We start from the raw sequence: 20,019 nt of genomic DNA, 5'->3' as shown, positions 1-20,019 counted from the left end.
CCAGTTCAGGCTGTTCAAAGGGAAAAAACCTTCTGCCTGCTCTGAGGACATTTTCAAAAGAATCCTTGGCTGTATCCAGGCAAGTGTGTGTCACTTAGGCAACTACATGCTCTTTTAACAAATGGACTGGCTTGCCCTGAATGTCCTAGGACTGATTTTTAGATCTACGGGATCATTAGTATCACAACTGAAGTTTATGGTTTTAACATGCATTTCAAAGCATGTTTCCAAATCAAGCCCACTCAGTAGTTCTGGTATAAAACCCCCAACCTTTGCCATGAGAAGTACCCAGTTCCCCTTACTGGTGCTAAAATTCATGTTTTTTAAAGGCCTGATGTCACTACCATGGAAATGGCATCTAGTTGCAATTGCTGAATTGTTGTGTTGCAGGATAGTCCTGGCTAATGGAGTGGGGCTTTCAGAATATCTGCACACACACATATTGAGGAAATTAATACAAATAAGAGCACAACAATTCAAGTTTCCAGAAATACTGTCCCTTATGAGTATGACTCCTTAAAGGTTGTAAGAAGATAACTATGATCATAAACTTGGGCATGAAACAGCAAGCAATTCATGGTACAATTAGAATTTAAGATAAATGGATTAATAATCTCCTGCTCAAGCATCTAATTAAAAAGAAGCTGAATTCATCAAAGGCTGCTGTTGACATTATACATTACTGAAGGGGAATGGGGATTTAATATCCCCTTGGTATGAAAACTCATTACAATTTTCCCTGATGAAGGCTACACATATACAAAGGGCCAAAGATTGTAACACTTAATACAGAAAGACAAAATGACAGAATTGACCCCAGCTTTGCATCCTGTGTAAGAACTGCTCACAAGCTACACAATGACTTCGTGAGTCTTCCCCCACATACTTTTAAATGCTTTGTCATTTTCAGGGTTACAGATAACACAGAAGCTCCTCTACGGTGACAGCCACACCAGCTCTGGGCCAAGCTGCCACTGCACTGCTGGTAAAGCAGGGTAACACTTCCAGCCCAAACCAAATCTCTCACCTGGAGCTGTGGCTTTCACCCCACAGCAGGGAATGTCGCACTGAAAGCAAGTCCAGAGGCTGCAACACCAAACCTACACTTTCAGCACCGTGACCCTAAGAAAGACATGAATGTTTTGTTGTATCATCCAGGGACACCTGGGCCCTATGAGTAACCTGCCATAAATCAAGGGGAATTGGGTGAAACTCAACTCACAGAAAGGCTGGACAGAAACCAAAGACATGCATCCAAGGAATTTCTGCCGCGAATTTCCTCTGAAGGCTGGAGGTCCAGCTTCTGATCTATCATTCCTTCCCAGACTCCAAATCAAAGACTTCTCATTGCACTGACTCCTGTGGTAGTTTTGGATTGAAACAGCTATTGAAATTGAGGCCACAAATCCCTTCTCATTTGGGAATAAATCTAAATTTAGACCCTAGTCTTCAAATGAATGCATGAAGCTGATCTACCTCACTGCCTTACTAATGTTCTTTACAAATATATAATGTCCTAAAGGCATTTTGTTTCCCTTTGTGTATATGTGGCAAAGAATTGGACTAAAAGGATGGATACTGCTAGAAATACCCATCATTATACAGACCAAACAATTAATAGCAAAGCAGTTCACCGACCTTCTTAAAATATCTTTCTATAAAAACTGCAGGAAGCACAAGCAAAAGAGAAGCTGGAAAAAAGGAAATAATAAAAATTATGAAGTAATTGTATTCTCCACAGTGTGAAGACATGGCTGGTATGTGCGGCCAGAGGCTGGGCTGGGGCTGAACTTGCTGGCAGCAATGTCAAACTCAAACTTCTTTGGGGATCATACATCAAGCCACTGCAAGTCAGGAGTTGCATTTATGGAGCTGAAGCTTCTGAGCCCATGGGCTCAGCAGAGGTTGTGTTGAATGGACACAGTGAAAAGATGAGACTGAAAATAAGTCAAAGTATAGTCCTGGCCAGCTTCTCAGCCATCCTCCTGGGGGAGTCAGACTGCCCTTGTGAGCAACCTTCTGTGGATGAGGCACCTTGCAATGGCATCAGTGAAAACCTGGGCAGACACTCTGTATGAACTAAGTTTTCAGCAGCTCTTTTTAAAACTGTGTAGTCCAGTCTCTTCCAACCTTTTTGTACGAACCTGCTGAATTGGGGAAGGAAATCAGTACCAGTCTCTGACATCTTAGGAGGTTGAGTTTCCATGAGACGTTCACTCTGAAAACTAAATGCTAATTTAAATTCAATGTTTTTAAGGGTGTCAATTCCTAATCAGCTTTGCAGAAATAGCCAACTGATTTGGTGTGGGCAGTCAGAGTGAACTGGGATGATGTCATTACATCCACAACTAATTATTTGGAAGGAAATTGAATGCAAGTGAAAATGTAAAAGTAGGTGAAAATGTAAAAGCAGAGGAACATTTTGCAATAACAATGTAACCTCATGCAGGGAAACAAGATGAGCAGTGTTTATTAGGAACAGGAGCTGAATGTCTGTTTTTGAGTGCTTGAGATGGGTTGACCTCAACCAGCAGCCAAACACCTATCCAGCCTTTTCGCTCACTCCATTCTGTGGGGAGAAAGGGAGGAAGGTGAAATGACTCATGGATCAAGTTCAACAGGGAAAGCAAAAGCAAAAAGAGGGATTCATTCACTACTTCCCATCAACAGGCAGATGTCCAGTCACTGCCTGGGAAGAAAGGTCTCAGCATGTAACCATTGCTTGAGAACATAAACACCATGACTGCAAACATCCTCCTCTCCCTGAGCTTTTATTGCTGAGCCTATGCCATAATGAGTGGAATATCCCTTTGGTCATGTTCCTTCCCCATCTCTTTCCTCGCCTCCCAGCCCTCTGACTGGAGGAGGGAGCAGAGAGAGCCCTGCCACTGTGCAAGCACTGCTCAGCAGCAGCCAAAACTCTGGGGCAGCAGCAGTAGCACTGCTTTAGGCACAAATGCAGAGCATGGCACCACACAGGCAGCCGTGAAGAGAGTTAACTCCAATCTTGACAGATCCAGTGCACTGCTCTGTCACAGAATTATTCCTAATGCTTAAAGCCAAAGTAGGCTTGAACGCAAAGAATGTTATAAACAACCTGCTGCAATTTTAAGCAATTGCATAAGACCTTTATCTTCAAGGTCTGACTCACACATTTCACTGTCGCAAAGCTGAGACTTGGTTTGTGGAACGAGCTCATTAGGAACCACAAACTCTATAATGCTTCACCTGAAGTAAAAAACAACTATCATCTAGTCTGACATCTCTGCTAGAAAGCCATAGAATTGTGGGCATTTAGAATTGGAGCACAGAAACAACTCTGCCCTGCATACAAGTCTCAGAAGGGACATAAGGGAAAGGCAAAATGTATATGACACGATGCTTAATGCACTCTGCAGCTCCAGGATGGAGGCTATTAGTCATAAGAGAGGAAAAGCAAAGCCTTTCCATTGAAGCACCCATTGAAGAAGGTGTCAATGCCTTTAAGGACTGCTAATTGTAATATTGAATTGCTATACACAGATACATGTTGATGTTATCAACAAAACAAAATGACCCTCTGTGAATGGATATAGCTGCACTTTCTGTAGTGGATTTACATCTATTTATACCATGAAAATATTTTGCCCCAAATTCTGTGAGGAGATAGATTTTTGAACTCGTTTTTCTGAAAACAACATCTAAACCCATCAGTCATTGAGATGAGATTATGCTGGGTTTGCCAAGCCTTCCTCACTTAATGTGTTTTTCTGTTATTTTACTAGCTTGCTTGTAAATACAGGATTGTAAGAAAAATGAGAAAATCAAAAGATATGCAGCTTCTCTTAGAAGAGGTTAAAACCCTGTCAAAAATCCTCATCTGTGTTTGTGTGATAAAGGCTGCCACTGAGTACAAGCCACAAAGTCCAGATAAAATGTGTTTGCTTTTAACACATCTCGTAGGGTTCTGTCACTTTTGAATATAACATTCCTGGATATTTAGCTGCTGGCACTTGCACACTGCTGACTTACTGGCAATGAGATATATTGCTGGGCATGTACAGGGGTGTTTCATGAAAACCAAGATAAACTTTACAGGATCACAGAGCAGTCCCTGCCTGACAGAGCAAAGCTGTCAGATCTGAGGATACACCGAGACAGGATGTTCTCAGAACTACAGAGCTACTCAGCTGTCAGACGATGCAAGCTGCCTGTCTTGTCTCTCCTTTGCATTCCCCCACACTGTGAATCACTGGAATTCTTTCAGATAGGATGCTCAAAAGGAATTGCATCTTTCTCTTAATCCCTGGACTCCAATGGTTAACCTCTCAAACTCTCCCCACATGCTTCCCAAGCTCCCACCACCTGGGATCACCTGACTGGTCTGGCAAGCGATAGTGGGTAGAGGAACCTGCAGGGGCCCACAGGCATCCCTTTGTATCAGGATGCTCTGCCCACGTGGGGGTGAAACAGCTCTAAATTCACCCTAAGTGCAAAAGTGAGCAGTGCTGGGTGGAGAAGGAGGGTCAGCTGCTTTTGGTGATGAAGAATGCTGAGACCAGCCAGACTCATCAATTCCAAAGTCAAACATCACAGGAGCAAAAGAGCTTTGCCCATGGTCCTTGCTATGGGTGAGTAACATCAAGCTCTACTTAATAATTATTTTGCTAGCTTGGATACAATTGCTTCAATAATGCTGCAATAAATAGTGTACTGGGAGTTATACCTACCTATTCTGCATAGTAAATAATTCTGATTAAGGTATCTTAGTCTCATAATCATCAATTCAAATAAATAAGTTCTTTTATTCATATAAATATACTTGGTTTACCATCCTTGCTCCTGAAGGACAAAGCTGTGCAAAGGCTCAATTACCCCTATATAATCCCTTAGACATAAACCACTGACAAAGTCTGGGGGTAGAATTGGAACCAGCTGCATTTTGTCTCTGAGAAGGGGTTTAGAAAGGAAGTGGGTCCTTTCTGCTCCTCGTGACCCAGTGGGAGGGTCTCCCTGATAAACGTTGCCCAAATCTTCTATTCTGTCTGTGATGCCTTTGAACAGCGCAGAAATTGCTGCTCTCAGCCCACCTCTAGAAACTGATTTGCAGCAGCCACCTCTCCGTCTCCCCATGACACCTGGAATGCCAGCAAGAAACTGGGTTTGCTCTGCTCCTCATGGAACTCCTAGTTGATATTATAGTAATAGTCTTTCTCACACACAGAATTCTGGGACACAGAATTTTTGGAGTGCTCATTCTGACTGTAATCACATTATATCAGCCAAATTCTCAGTATGTATTCAGCGTAACCTGACATTTCTACGGTGTTTTCTTTTATTGAAGGATGAAAAGCTTCCTCACAAGTTAAGAACAAGATTCTCTTCTTTTTGACACAATGCAATGTGCTCCAGTGAGGTGCTGTTAGATTTCCCTTCCCATATGTGATCAGAGAAGAAAGAGTTTGCATCTTTTCCTATTCTAGTATGCCTCAAAAAACATGGGACAGCCTGACCACATATCCACAGTCCAGTACTGAAAAGCAGCAGCCAAGAGGCAATCAGATTTAAGGAATTCAGAGATTCTGCTGGCCGAGGACAGTGAGCCATGGGCCCAAAGGAGCATTTATGCTCTGAAAAAGCCCTGGAATATCAGCATTCTGCTCATCTAGTGCTGACAGATGCAGGGCTGGAGTAACGCTGAAACCATGGTTCAAAGAGCACAGGCAGCTGAACACATGAAATGCAGATGGCTGCATCCTCTCCAGCTTGTGATCCTGAAGAAGTCAGATAGAAGAAATCTGAATGAAGGCAGTGAAGAAATTGTTTAGAAGGCATTCATGTTGTGGTAACTGACTGACTACATATATGCGAGTTGGTAGGAACCTACTCTCCCTGCAATTCAGAATTCAAGCTTTCATTCTGGCTCTTGAGAAAAGCATAGAGGGTTGTTTTGAATTTTTTTCCCATTAACTCACTTAATAAAACCCTTCAGAGTAATGCAAATAAGAGTGAGAACCTAGAATGAAGGAGTATTAGGATACGAAGAGAAAAGCATTAAAAGTATCTGTAGCCAGATTTACAATTGCTTATCTGAGTCTGAAAGACAAAGAATAATCTTTTCTTCACAGCAGTAAAAGCTGCAGATTTTAGCTTGTTTTTACTGGAAATGTCCTGGATAGCTCAGAAAAAAAAGCCCCCACATTATTTAGAAAGTGAAGCTCATATAGCAACCCACCCCTGTCTCTTGCTTTCAAACAGATCATCAGTTTCTAGTTTTTATGTAATTTCCTGAAGAAAAAAAAAAAAGAACAAGAAAAAGAAAGTTTTTTTTCTGTGCACAAAGATTGATTCATTAGATGTTTTTTGTCTCTGGGCATTGAACAGCCTTTAGCTGAATAGAATTGGAGTTCATGCAACTTAATTGGAAGAGCATCATTTCCAACATCTCCCTAGGATATTTACTATGAATGGTGAGACACAAGAAAAAGAAATTGCTGATGTTTAGTGTTTTATCCTGTGGAAGGGATTCATTGTTTTGCTCAGCAGCTTGAGTACTTTAGGAGTAGGAAGGGCTCTCCCTGTCAAGAATGAACACAGTACTTTTCTTTCATCCTCATCATGTGAGTGGATGTGAAAGAAACTAAAATACTGTGAGTTTTCTACTCACATCATCACAGCCACCCTGAGACACTAAAAGTTTGAGAAATGTCACCCCTTTAGAATTTGTTGCAGATACACAATGCTGCACAGTCATCAGCAATTTCCTTACTTTCTTGTTAAAGGCAGTTATCACAATTACCATTTTCCCACACTTCTAAACAAAAACAATAGTGAATTGTCATCTAGGGAACTCCAAATGGAAGAAACATCAACAATTTGGGCAGCATTCCCAACTAAATGATAAAAAGTTTTAGCAACATGGCACCACTCCTTAAAAAAAGAAACCGCCTTCAAATGCCTGCTGCCGATTTAACCGTGACTTTCCACTTACCAGAAAAACAACACCATTGTTGAAAAAACCTTGGAAACTGCTGAATCCACTCCTGCATAATAACAGAGTGAATGACAGCTGGGAAAAATATTGGAATTCTAGAAATGTTTTTGTTCTTTCAGAAATTTTTTTGCAATGCCAGCTATAGCATAGCATCTGGTTGATCTTATGACTTCAATACTCCTTTTTTAGAAGGTATTTAAAAGATTTTGAAATTCATTGTAAAAGCTGGCCAGACGCCCTGCTGCCTTCTGGCCAAGAGACCTTTGCTTGGAAGATGAGAGCCAAAAGATCCTTTCCATAGGATGTTTGGTTACCCAAAATCCCTTCATTTCTTCTGTGGCTGTTCTCCCACCCGCAATAAGTGTGGATATATGAGGACACAATCCTCCACACTTCCTCCACATGGAAAGGAATGATACCCTGAAATGTGAATATGAATATGGTGTACTCTTAATACTGTTGCTGAACATCTCACATTTGCAGATAAATTGAACAGGAAAGTTGTTATCTCCCCAGTTTTACTACTGATTTGTGCTGCTACCCCTTTTCCTTCAAAAAATGAGGCTGTACTGGACTGCAGAACCTGTCTCTTGGAGAGCAGAGTTTATTCATATGACGCAGCACTTAACTCCCTCAGGATAATCCTACTGAAACCAATTGGTTTACTTGAGTTACACGCCCGTATTTGCACAACAAAGGGGTAGCAAAGACACAGCACGATTTACAAATAAGGTCTCCCACTGCCACAGGCAAGTTAACTGATTAGGAAATGCAAATTTGTTGAGTGTAACTTCTAGGAGGGTAAGGAGTAGCTTAAGTAGCGTCAGCTACTTAGTAAATAAGTAGTTGAAGCGACTCAGACATTCTGCCCGGGGCTGTGGGTGAGGGATGTGTGTTACAGCGTGTGCTGCCTTCCACCAGCTCTGCTCTCAGGAGTGTGAACACCACACGGCCGTGTTCTACTCAGGATCCTTCGGCCAGGGTTAGACAGCAAAAACTCTGGCTCGTCAGTTGTTTCATCTAGGGATGTTAAGGCAGCAATAAACCCTGCCAGCATTTCTGATTGCTGGATAACTAATGCAAATAATAAAAGCAAATCATTCTGTAATCCTCTCTACCTCAGAGAGGGAGAAGACTCAAGATTAACCTTAGTTTGTGCTGTGGTTTAGTCCAATATGTAGAGACTGATGATTCATCTCCCACTTTGACCTTAAGAAGTAAGGTGAGGCCACAGAGAGAGGTACTTCCTTTTCTCATCAGCATCCTGCAGCTCTTTCAGCTGACTTACTTCACGTATTTAATGCTATTTAGATTACCCAGGGTGGCTCTATCAGCTGCCTCTGCCATCACCTCAAGTGCAGAGGCTGACGTGACACAGTCACTCTGCAAGGCACACAGACATCGGCATGCTCTGATCAAAGGCCCGGGAGAAGCAGGTAACATAATCTTGCTTCCCCAAATTTATCTGATATTAAATTGGCTGAATTCTGTGTTATTCAAGATTTAAGAAGGATATAGATCAAATGTAACAGTTGTTCCTCAATTTTTAAGATTTTACTCGTTCCTGTACTTTGCAATCCTCTAATTTATCGACTGTACCTTCAAGTAATTTGGGTTTTATTCAGCACAGCTCAACCTTAATTCTGTAACACTTTGCTCTGTCATTACTCATTTTTTGGCATATATCAGTTATGACATAGGACACTCCTTTTCGTTCAGGAAGGTCTTGAAATCATATTTTTGGAAATATAATATGGTTTAGGATGCTGGGCTCATTATGCATATTTTTACACTAGGATTCACACACAGGTGTTCAAGAATAAGAATCTGCCTGGTACCTTTCTCAGGATGAGAAGGCAAACATAGGACAAAAAGGGCTGACATAATTTTGTCTACCAGACTCATTATTCTTTAAAATTCTCACAAAAGAACCATTCTTCAACTGATTTTACAGTGAGTGTAAACATCTTTCCCTCTGTGTTCTTTCAGCTTTACCCAGTACTTCAGGCTTTCTGCACCTCTGTGCTTATTTCTGTATCACACACTGGAGGCTGAGGCATCTCGGGACACAGGGAAATTGTGCTTTTCTTTCTTCTTTTTCCAGATGTCTTAGCTCTGCACCCTGAATAAAGCATATTCCATTTGCATAGTTCTCTCTTCTCACTCACACAGTGCACGCTTTCATATTTAGCAGAGAGATTTGTTTCCTAAACCTCATTAAGCAGGGAATATTTTTACTAATCCAATTCAGCAAATTATCATTTTATCAGAACTGTCCTTTAGACAGAGCTTTCAGAAATTGCCCTGCAACTCATCTAGAAAATGTGCACAGATAAAAGGATTTATTTTCCAGAGAGTCTTAATCTCTAACTAAAAAAAACCCAAAAACCAAAAAAGCCCCCAACAAAACAATACAGGACAATAGTTAGTGTTGATAAATTTAATATAATGTCTGTTTTCTATGCCATAGAAAAAAATTCTGCATCTTACAAGAAATGACCTTTACATTAAATCTCTCTTTGGGGGCACGCATTGCCCTTACAGCTGCTGTCAGTATTTAATGTACCTGACTAATGGGGAAAGGGGACGCTGCACTCGGCAGCGTGTGGGCGTCACACTGACAAACGCACATGGGTACATTTCTTCTGCTCACACAGCTCACAAAATCTCACCATTTCTTTGTTGGCTGGATTTCTATAGCACAGACTGCCATGGTACCCAAGGGACGTGGAAATGACTGAAGCACATCATCCTGAGGTCTCAGCCCACACTGTCTGTGCTTTATTTTTCTTAGTATGAAATAAAACAGAGCAAGATTTAATAAACTCGTTTAAATTTTATTATTTTGCACGGATCTGACTTTGATGAAGATGTTAAAATACCAGCATAAAAACAGTAACAAATCACAGTGGATCCAGCTTGAGCAAATAGCAGCAGGAAGAATGCTGAGGTCGTAAGAATTAAAAGATGATTAAAGATGCATTGGGCTACGCCTTAGTCTTGGACTGAAAATGTCATTAAAAAAATCATCAAACCCCCTATAAATAACTCCATGATTATTTCTCAGGGAAATTGTCAGGTGTTTCAACACTGCTCAATTGTTTATTTTCCTTCCTCAGCAGGACAAAGACTGAAATATTTACTAGATTTTAAAAATGTCATTTTATAGACCACTGTCTATAGAAAAAATAATGTTTCAGCATATACAGCTCAGGGAATACCAAGAACATTTTAATCTGATGAAAATGAACTACTTTCAAAACAGCAAAACAATGAGCAAAAAAAGCACAAGGTCAGATTCTGAAGTGAAGTAAAATTCTGATCAAAATGGGGGATAACCACTGCTTTTATTCTTATACAACCAAACCCAGAATTCCGCACAGGGTATTTGATTCTGCCATCAAAAAAAGACTTGATCGTTTATACCACAGCACTAAAGTGAATTACTTCGGGATGTAGCCTACCCTTGAAATCCAAGGTATACACAGTTCATTAGCACTGCCTTCTGCCTACTCAGCACGGCCACATCCATCAGCCTGATCATGTGCTCTGCACGTCCTTAATTGCCAAGGAGAAACACGGGCACAACCAACCACACGGGCAGCATTCCCTTGGCTTTCCATAAACTCTCCGGTGCGTGCAGATGAAGGTGTTTAAGCCGCAGGGAAACACCCCTGCCTTTGGAACAGCCATTCTGAGGGGCCAGGCCCTGCGCTGGGGCAGCATCCTCAGCACGGCGGGGCTCAGCGGGACGGGGCAGCTGTGCCCAGCCTGCCCTGCCGCCAGCAGCGATCCCTGCAATGCTCCGGGTTGGAAAGGACCTTAAAGCTCATCCTGTTCCAAAACCCTGCCATGGCAGGGACACCTTCCACTATCCCAGGCTGCTCCAAGCCCCGTCCAACCTGGCCTTGGACACTTCCAGGGATGGGGCAGCCACAGCTTCTCTGGGCAGCCTGTGCCAGGGCCTCCCCAGCCTCACAGCGAGGAACTTCCCCGCAACACCCAATTTCAGTGTGAATCCATCCCGTCCTGTCCTGATACGACTCCAAGACCCGCCTTTAACGCAGCTCGGGCTGGTGTGCGTGGGGACGGACGGGACCGGCTGAGAAGTCGCGGAGGTGCTGCACCCGCGGTGCCGGTGCCGGTGCCGATCCCGATCCCGATCCCGATCCCGCTCCCGATCCCCCCATCAGCCGCGGCGGGCGCGGGCGGGGCCGGGGAGGGCGCGGCGCATGCGCGGTGGCGGCGGCGGGCGGTGCCTCACGGGCTGGCGGGAGCCGCGGCCTGGCCATGTCCGACTCGTATTTCCCGGTGGGGCCGGGGCTGGGCATGGAGGAGAATTTCCTCTCGCTGGACGACATCCTCATGTCGCAGGAGAAGCTGCCGGGGCGCGCAGAGAGCGCGCTGCCGCGCCTGGCCGTGTTGCTGGGGCAGGGCGCCGGCAGCGCCGAGTCCGTCCCGGAGGTAACGGGGGAGGGACGCGGGACCGTCGCTGCCGGGAGGGGACGGGGCGCGGGGGGCTCTGCCCCGGGGCCGCCGCCTTGCCCCCACCTCCTGTCGCGCCTCCCAGGCCCGGCCGCCCTCTGTTCGTGGTCACCGCAATGGTGCTCTCCGTTACTTTCTCAAAAGTTATTTTTGCTTTTATTGTATGCGCTTTGCCTGTTTGGTTTATTCCTCTTCTCTTGCTGTTTCATAATCTGACAATTACTAAACCACAGAGCATCAATAAAACGTCCACTTTCTGAGTCTTGCGGTAATAACGCCTCCAAAGTGTGTCTGGTTTATGGTAGAGTCACAAAATACTGTTCTGAAAACAAAATCGACTTTTTGTAATGCTGGGTCTTCATTAATAAAGTTCACTCTCTGTCTTTGGGGCTGCTTCAGGTGTACTTTCATGGCAAGGATAACTTTTGTCTTCTCTCGTTCCTCCAGGGATCAAAGCTGGAAATCCCACTGTGGCTTGCTAAAGGGCTGCATGACAGCAAAAGGAGAATCATCTCTGTGGAACTGCCAAAGATTTACAAGGAAGCCTGGAGGACAGTGTTCAGTGCTGATGCCAATGTGGTTGATCTGCATAAAATGGGGCCCTACTACTATGGATTTGGCTCACAGCTCCTGAATTTTGAGAATCCAGAGAATCCTGAGATAGCTCAGACTATCCTGCAGGCAAGTATCTGAAAACTGGGGTTGCATTTTTCTGTCTTCCTTTTGTTCCCAGTCTTCAGGAAAAATATCCTGGTTTAATCAAAATGACTTTCTGGATTGAATATGGATGACCCTCTTGGCAACTGCACAGGCTGGTGCTGGAAGCCTCCAGTGTGCATCCAGGAGTGTAATTTTAGCTTGGCATTTCCACACTGTAAATGTGTTTCATAAAATGCTGTAAAACAGGACTAGAGGAGATGTAAGATTATTTAATTGTGCCTGTACTGCAAGGCAGAATTAATTCACCCCTATTGTTTCAATTTTTCTACCCTGTTTTTAAATTCTCTCATGCTGAGACCTCACACTGCTCTGGGCAATCTCTTTTAGTGCCTCTCCAGCCTCACCTTAGGAGGTTTGCTCTGATGTCTGAACCAAAGCCCCTTCCCAGCAATACAAGCTCTGTTCTGTTTGTCTCACACAAAGTAAATGCTGAGGACAGATTCTTCTCTTCCTTCCTGCAGCAGTCCCAGTTCATTTGATATCTCTCTATGGGTCATGCTTCCTAACCTCTGACTGCCCTCACTGTGCACTGCTCCTGTCTCTCCAGTGGATCTGGACAGCATTGCAGTCTCATGCTCAGGACTTTTGCTGATGAAAACAAAATGATTACTTTGTGTGTTTTGTGTGGCTGTGATGCTCTTGGCTCATTGTGGTGCAGCATCTGGTTTGTCATGATGCAGTCACATGGATCTGTGCTTGGTTTGCAGTGCACAGTGAGATGGTACAGATTGCATCTGCAAACAAATAGTTGCCTGACTTTTACATTAAGGCAGAAATAGTAAAAACCTTCTCTTAGTCCTGGGTGAATGACATCCCATTGTTTTCACGCCATATTTCTAATTTGTCAGGATTGCTGTGAATTAAGAGTTCTGCTCCCTGACATGCCTGTAGTCATCCCTTCTCCTTCTGCATGTTGCTTGCTGATTTAATAAGCACAGCTTCTATTCCTTTAGCAAGCTCATTAATTAACATCTCAAACAGTACTTGGTTCCACAGAGACCCCAGTGGAGCTCCACTCAGTGTGTTCTTTCCTCCTGACAGGAGCTGTGGATGATGGCTGTCTCTCCTGACCATCTATGGGTGGTCTTGCTAAATCTTCCAAGAATGCCCCATGACAGATACCCCTCTACTGCTTTTCCTGCCTGTGCAAGGCCTGGCATCCTGCCCTAGCAGGAAACCAGGCTGGGCTCTGGGAGTTTGTTCTTGGCAAGTCCATGATGGCTGTTATTCTTTTATTCTCTTGCAGAAATTTCTGTATTGCTTATTCTTTCCAGTATGCTTCCAGGAATTGATGCTGATGGATTTATAATTCCTTGGCTCTTCCTTTCTCCCTCTCCATCTCCCCTTCCTCTTTTAAAAGATAGATGTCATCTTTGTTTCTGGACTTCAGTCTTCTTGAGCTTTTAAACATAACCACTAACAGCTCTGAGATCTCTTGAGCCAGGTCTCTAAGTGGGCTGGGATGATTTTTATTGCATTTTTTTTTCCCTTTCTCTGTGCTTTACATTAAGGCTGATGCAGAGAGGCTTTAAAGTGCTGCTGCTTTCTTGGAGCTGTCCACTGAACATGTGCTTTGAGCATTGAGGAGGTGCCCATGCCTTTCCTTGTCTTTTTTCTTTCTGCTAATGGGCATCTTAGGAAAAAAAGCCACAGCAGAACTCATTACTTATTGACAGAAAAATCAAAGCACATCAGGTTTGATTTCTCTTTAAAAGCAAACAAGAGGGAAATTGTGCTGACTTAAAAACCTGCTCCAAAATATTCTGGGAACTACGAATGGGAAGTCTAACTTTTTGGTGACAAAGCCAAAATGACAGTTATTAATATATAATATATTTATCCTATAAGTTCTGACAGTTCTAAAATCAGCTTCTGAAATAACAAAGCACAGTTTTCAAAGAGTTTTTACCCTTTTTTTTCCAATTCCCAAAAAGCAAAGATAGAGGGGAAAATAAAATACCTTAAATATGTCTTGTTGCTTAGCTTTTCAAAATGCTATTTATAAGTTGTAGATTGGTTTGGTTTTTCACCTTTTTCATGGTTAAGCGCTTTTCTAGCAGACTGAATGCTTCTCAGCAGCACTTTGGCTTAACTTCCAGGACATTCACAACTTGCAGCTTGCACGTTCCTGCAGCAGCTGCTGTGGCACGAGATTCATTCCTCCCTCTCTAAAGCAGCGATTGCTTGAGAAGTGAGAGGGAATAGATAATAATTGTATTGTATCCTGTGGCCTCCTCAAGCCTGTTGTGAGGAAGCAGCCAAAATCCAGTTCTGTGTTTGCTTCCCATCCAGTATCAGGCATTGATGTCCCAGCTTGGCATGAAGTGGCTTTGTCTTTGTAGCCAAACTTACCAAGTGCTGTGCTGGTTGCAGACCCTTGGCTTGCTGTGAACAGGAGCCTAAACCTTTGGCTTTTCAGTTTTGAAAGCTCAGGCCTCCAGGTTTGAGCTGGGGGTGGCTCTGTGTTGCTTGTCAGTGACTCTGTTTGTTTTCTTCAGACGTTCATTGCCCGTTTCCGCCGCATCATGGACTCCTCTCAGAACGCCTACAACGAGGACACGTCTGCACTGGTGGCTCGGCTCGATGAGCTGGAGCGGGCTCTCTTTCAAGTGGGCCAGAAAGGGTTAAATGACTTCCAGTGCTGGGAGAAGGGACAGGCTTCTCAAATCACAGCTTCCAGTCTGGTGCAGAACTATGGGAAAAGAAAGCTCACAGAAGTGGATGGTTAAAAACCTGAAGATCATGAAGTTACAGTGGGGGACACAGATTTACAGCCTGTTGTAGAAGAGAAAATGTAATCAATTTAGGGAAGGACAGGCTCCCTGTCCAGTAATGGGAATTCTTCTCTGTAACAACTTTGGATTAGACTAGTGAAAATTCTAAAGGCAGAGGGCAAGGGTATAAAAAACAGATCACACCACCAAGTAGCCTTACAAACAGCTACAGCTTACTCGTAGCACTCCTGAGGAGTTGCAGCTAAAGTGTTTGCTAGGTGGCTGAAAGGCTATGAGAGGATGTTCTAAAAGGTAATAAATACTAATTATTGTTCCAAATTGATATTTACAATACCAGATCTGGAAAGAAGTGTAGTTTTTGTATTTCATGTTGCCCTGCCCATTCCAACCTCCTGGAAACAGCTGTTAATTCTATGAACAGCTGTTTCCAGGTTCCCTGTTCTTTAGAGAGCTTCAGTGATGTGGAAAAAATGTGATACAGCACTAATTTTTTTTTCATTTCTTACACACTGAGGTGGAACAGGTGCTCTTTGTGAGGCAGGAATGTTTTTCTTTGCTGACTTCTGTACACAGTGCCAGTGCCCTGGAGAGAAATACCTCCTCAAACCCACAGAGCAAGTGGCTGCACAGGTCTCATGCTGCCTTGTCCTCTCTCTGTTTTTGGCTCTTGTGACCTTGGTGCTGTGCAGGAAAGAGTGCTCTTGTTTGATGCCTGTGGCTGTTGTGCTTTATGTGTCTCTGATGGGTGTTCTACAGAGGAGGAAACAGAAGGCAGCAAAGAGTAAAGTCCTGGACCAGATCAAAAGCAGAAACTTCAATGGAAACTTTGCCCCGTTATCAACCTTTGAGGTATTTGTTTCTCCATGAGAAATTCTTCTGATTTCTAAATTTGGTTAGTAGAAGGGACAGAGCAAATGAACGGAGTTTCCTTCCTTCTGATCCATCTAAATGAATCTAGGAAAATGATCCTGGTAAATGTCATCCTTGCCAGTAGGAGTGACTGGATTTGGAACTTGCTAAACAGCACACTGGTTATCATCCCATGTGGCTGCCCTTAAACCTGGATCATCTCAAGTCCCATTGGACTGGAGACAGAAGACATGGTTTTCTCTGTAGGACTTAGTTCCTGCAGTTACCAGGATGGTTGTCATTTGGAAGCAGCATTAGACACCCTACAGGTGCTTCTAAGCCTCTCTAGAAGAAGGACCTTGTGGAGAACCTAAGCAGAGGAGCCAGATTCTGATGCTGCTGAGCACTTCCACTTCTTTGGGAATCCCTGGGAGGTGACAGCAAGATCCAGGTCTCAGAGGAGCTGTTACTGGACTTGCAGATGCACCTGGATATTGGATGCTTCAAACAAGACCTTGAGTACAAAGGGCCATTCCTTGGCCAGAGATGTTCAAGCTCAGCCTGTGGGGGTGGCGAGAGGGGATGGTGTTGTGCCTTCACAGCTATCGTGGTGCCTCCCCCTCAGCTGCACAGGGCCAGCTGTCCTGCCACAGGAGACTAATTGGGAGCTTGCCTGGCAAAGTATTTCAAGAATGTGCAGGATGAAATGTGAAATGCTGCTGCACTTAATGACTTAATGGCACATAATGGCTTATGCATTTGTCTGTTGTCCATTTCTGGATTTTTATCCTGAATAAATATTTGGCAAGGGAACGCTCGTAATGTGAAAAGTCTGTTGTTAATTGCCCCACAGCAGAAAAATCAAATGGAAAAGTCCAGGTCTCTACAAAAGTATGGCCATGATAGGTAATCTGTGTGCTCTTACAGATAATGTGGTCAGGAGCTAATTCATGCAGTTGTACCAGTGTAGAAATAGTTCCTGTCTGACTTAGCCCAGGTGGGGACTGGCAGCTTGCACTGGCTGTGGCAGAGACCCTGCCAGACAATCAATAAGCTATTGCTTTGATGAGTTGCATTTTTAGGAACATAAGATGGGTGGAGATGACTCCGTGTTACCTCGACTTTGTTGTAGTGGTGGGTGGGAGGTGGGAATTGGCTGTCTCTGTATGCAGATCCTGCTGCTCCAGGCACTGTGGCAAACACTTCATGTACCATGGCAGAGCTGTGATCAGTGCTGCAGGGGAAGCAAGTTAAAGTCCATCTGTGACAAGAGACATCTTTCAATTGGAAATAATGTTCTACTGACATGTTGGCTTTGGGATGTAGCTGGTTTATAACCAAAATCATTAGTTCCATCAATTTCTGGACCGGTTTTGGTGACTATCCAAACTAATTTTCTTGCATTCTTAAGAACGTTTTTCTTCTTTACTGCTGGATGCAGATGGTTGCTCACTTGCCAACATTTCGTGCAACAGCCTTCAGAGTAGGGAGAAAAAAAAAAAATCCCTGAAGTAATCTTCAATGTCACTGGCTTTTTGTAAGTCGGCAATGTCACTTCTAGTAACCATGAGTTTAAGACCCTTAAAAAATCTGATACTGTAATTTTAAATTACAGTATTTGGTTATGGTTAGTAGATCTTGGTTAGCTTTTTTTTCTGTTCAGAAGTACAAGAGTACTCTTTACTTTTTGTGAACACAGCTGTCCTTTTCCGTGGCACTGCAGCAAGCTTTAAGTTAGAGGAGTTTGAACTTGTGTGTTTTCAGAATGGTACAATAACTCTTCATTACAGAACTACTTGGGAAAGATCTGAAAAGGACTTTTAAGTTTTATTTCTCCCCATGTCCTTCAGCTTTTAAACTGCAGGACTACTGATGTTTATGACAAAGCAGTCCATAGACACATTTTACAATATTGCCACACGTTTTCATTGCAATCAAGTGAAAAAATAGGCAAAATTTGAGGAGCAGCACCAAGAAGTGTTCTGAGAACTGACATACTGCAACACCACGTATTATTTTTATGAGACACAGTGGCACCTGGCTGAGTTAGGAGTACAAGCTTTTCTCATCTTCAGTGGTGATTTTCTCCCTGTTTTTTGGTAACCAGGTACAACAAAAGCTTCTTTCAAAATTTCAATTGAAATCTGAGTTTAGGTTGCACTGCCTTGTCCTAGATTAGAGCATACATGAAGAGTGGATGTCATGGTTGGCAATGAAAATGAAGGACTACTGACTGCTGCAGAAGAAAGGAAGTGGTGAGAAAGCTGTGGAATCCAAAGCCAGGGAGAAATTTGCCATCCTGTGGGCCCTGACCATGCTGGTGAAAAAGAACCCCGAGGGGGCTTGAGAAAAGGAATGAAAACAAGAAGGAAGAGGAGATAATGAGCTTCCACCTCCCCTGGGCACACTGAGTATGCTTGATGTGCTTTGCTTCACAGTGAAAATTGCTCTGGGGAGCCTCTTCCCTGAGGGCTGGCCAGGCTTTGTGGCACAGGGGTCAGGCTTGCTGGGAGACCCCAGAGCCGACTCCTTGCTCTGCTCTGGGGAGCAGGAGAGCACCGAGAGCACTGTGCTGCCACTGGAGCACTCCTCGGCTGCTGTGGAAAATTACAAGGGGGGCACAGCCCCAAAAAGCCAAGGCATTTGTTCTGGTTTTCCAAACACTTCATTAATGTCATTGACAATACCAGCAGATTCCTCAGATTAGCATGCTTCTATTTTTGAAGAGTTATTTCTCGTGGCAGGCTGCCAAGCAGTGCCAGCGGCCTCAGTATCCTTTCTATCTGGATTGGCAGGACACACTGCTCCGTTGCCTTTCGTTAGCCTTTGTGAGGACTTAGAGCTGCAGCTCTTTGCAGTGCTCCCCCACACCTTGGGGAAAATGTACCTTCTTTGGGATTCCCAGCTAGACCTGTGCATGGCAGAAGTCTCTGTTGCAGGACAAAAGGCACTTTTCCACTGCTGGGTCGAGGCAAAGCACAGGCAGCAGCTGGGCTGAGCAGGGTTTGGGGGGTGAGAAGCAAAGAGGGACACAGAATAAGGAGTCCCAGTTTGCCTGCAGATGAGCTTGAGAAACTGCAACCCTAAAAACAGTCCCAGACTTGCCCTCCTTGGACATCTCTGTGTCTAGAAATGGGCAGTGGTAAGGAGATGTCTCCTGAGGGTCATGATAGTGCTGTTCCATCTGTGTTGTGACGCTGTGATACAAAAAAGGGTGGCAGAAATCAAATCGAGGTTGAAAACTGGACTCTCAGCTTGTGTGGCTTGTAGGACAGGGCTTGTCTCTAGCTGTCCTGTTGGTCCCTTGAGGGCCCTGGGTTCTCCTCAGGCTAAGCAGAGGAGGATTGTGACAAACCCTTACAAACCCTTGCTGAACATAAAAGGCAGCTTTCCCCTGACTTCAGACCAAGAAGCTGCCAAATGCTTGGGATGTAGTGCTGCTTTTTTTTTTCTCAGGCATTAGAGCAAAAGTGGAGTGAGGAGGTGGCTGTGGGACTTGGCAGCGATGCACTTGGGAGGAAGCAGTGAAGCAGATGCAGTAATCAAAGTACAATCAAAGCAGCCCTCACATGTGCCTGTTTCTCTTGCTGTGGGACCATCCTTGGCAGGTTGGGTGTTCCTTTGCAGACAGGCTCCCATCACAGCAAGGATTTAAGATGAGTTTCTTGCCCTCAGCTCACTTACAAACACCAGATTTGCCGGTTTTTGGCTGTTAGTTGACATCCTGCAGCCCCTTTCCTAAGTGCTCTTTGTGCCCATGGGTGGCTGAACAGCCCTTTGCTGGGGTGAGGGAACAAGCCATACACAGGCCCTGGGCAGCACTAACAAACCAAGTGTGGGAATCCCACCCTTTGCAAAGGTTTCCAAAGAAAAGTCGTCCCTCCCCTCAGCTGTGCTGGCAGAGACCCGAGGAGTGCTGATGGGAGTGGAGCCAAGCCTCCTGGGCAGGGCTGTACTCTGTTGTACTGCCCCTGTACCTTTGGGGTTACTCCAAGTTTGCACCAAATCAGCAGGGTTTATTGCAGTCATGGTGGATTTACTAAGCTCTGCCTGGAGGCTGAGCTGTTATTTTTCCTTTCAGTTTGGGCTCTCAGGTGCACAAATGCAGCTCTGGCTGCCCAGCTGAGTCTGTCCCTGCTGATGCAGGCAGAATGGGGTGAACAGACCACGGCCTCCCTGGATGGCCAGGCTCTGATCACCCAGCACTGCTCTGGATTCACACAGCATCCTCCAAGCGAGCCCTCCCCAGGCATGCAG

At 44.3% G+C, this 20,019-nt stretch overlaps 1 protein-coding gene across 1 annotated transcript; it reads left to right on the top strand.

The window, feature by feature from the left end:
- Positions 1-11,214: 11,214 nt before the first annotated feature.
- Positions 11,215-16,575, top strand: GINS3 (GINS complex subunit 3). Its single transcript, XM_042027162.1, has 3 exons — positions 11,215-11,437; positions 11,906-12,139; positions 14,677-16,575. The coding sequence occupies exons 1-3, from the start codon at positions 11,264-11,266 to the stop codon at positions 14,905-14,907; spliced, it is 639 nt and encodes a 212-aa protein (XP_041883096.1). The 5' UTR covers positions 11,215-11,263; the 3' UTR covers positions 14,908-16,575.
- The last annotated feature ends 3,444 nt before the right edge of the window (positions 16,576-20,019 follow it).

This window comes from Corvus kubaryi, unplaced genomic scaffold, assembly GCF_017639235.1.
Source record: "Corvus kubaryi isolate FWS band 111438036 unplaced genomic scaffold, C.kubaryi_AGA036_p1.0 37300, whole genome shotgun sequence".
NCBI lineage: Eukaryota > Metazoa > Chordata > Aves > Passeriformes > Corvidae > Corvus > Corvus kubaryi.
This window is presented reverse-complemented; position numbering and strand designations above follow the sequence as displayed.

Excerpts from the sequence above, each read along its gene's own strand:
- GINS3 (XM_042027162.1), top strand. The coding sequence starts at position 11,264 with ATGTCCGACTCGTATTTCCCGGTGGGGCCGGGGCTGGGCATGGAGGAG. Across the intron at positions 11,438-11,905 it reads GCGCCGAGTCCGTCCCGGAG|GGATCAAAGCTGGAAATCCC; the intron begins GTAACGGGGGAG and ends TCGTTCCTCCAG. Across the intron at positions 12,140-14,676 it reads TAGCTCAGACTATCCTGCAG|ACGTTCATTGCCCGTTTCCG; the intron begins GCAAGTATCTGA and ends TGTTTTCTTCAG.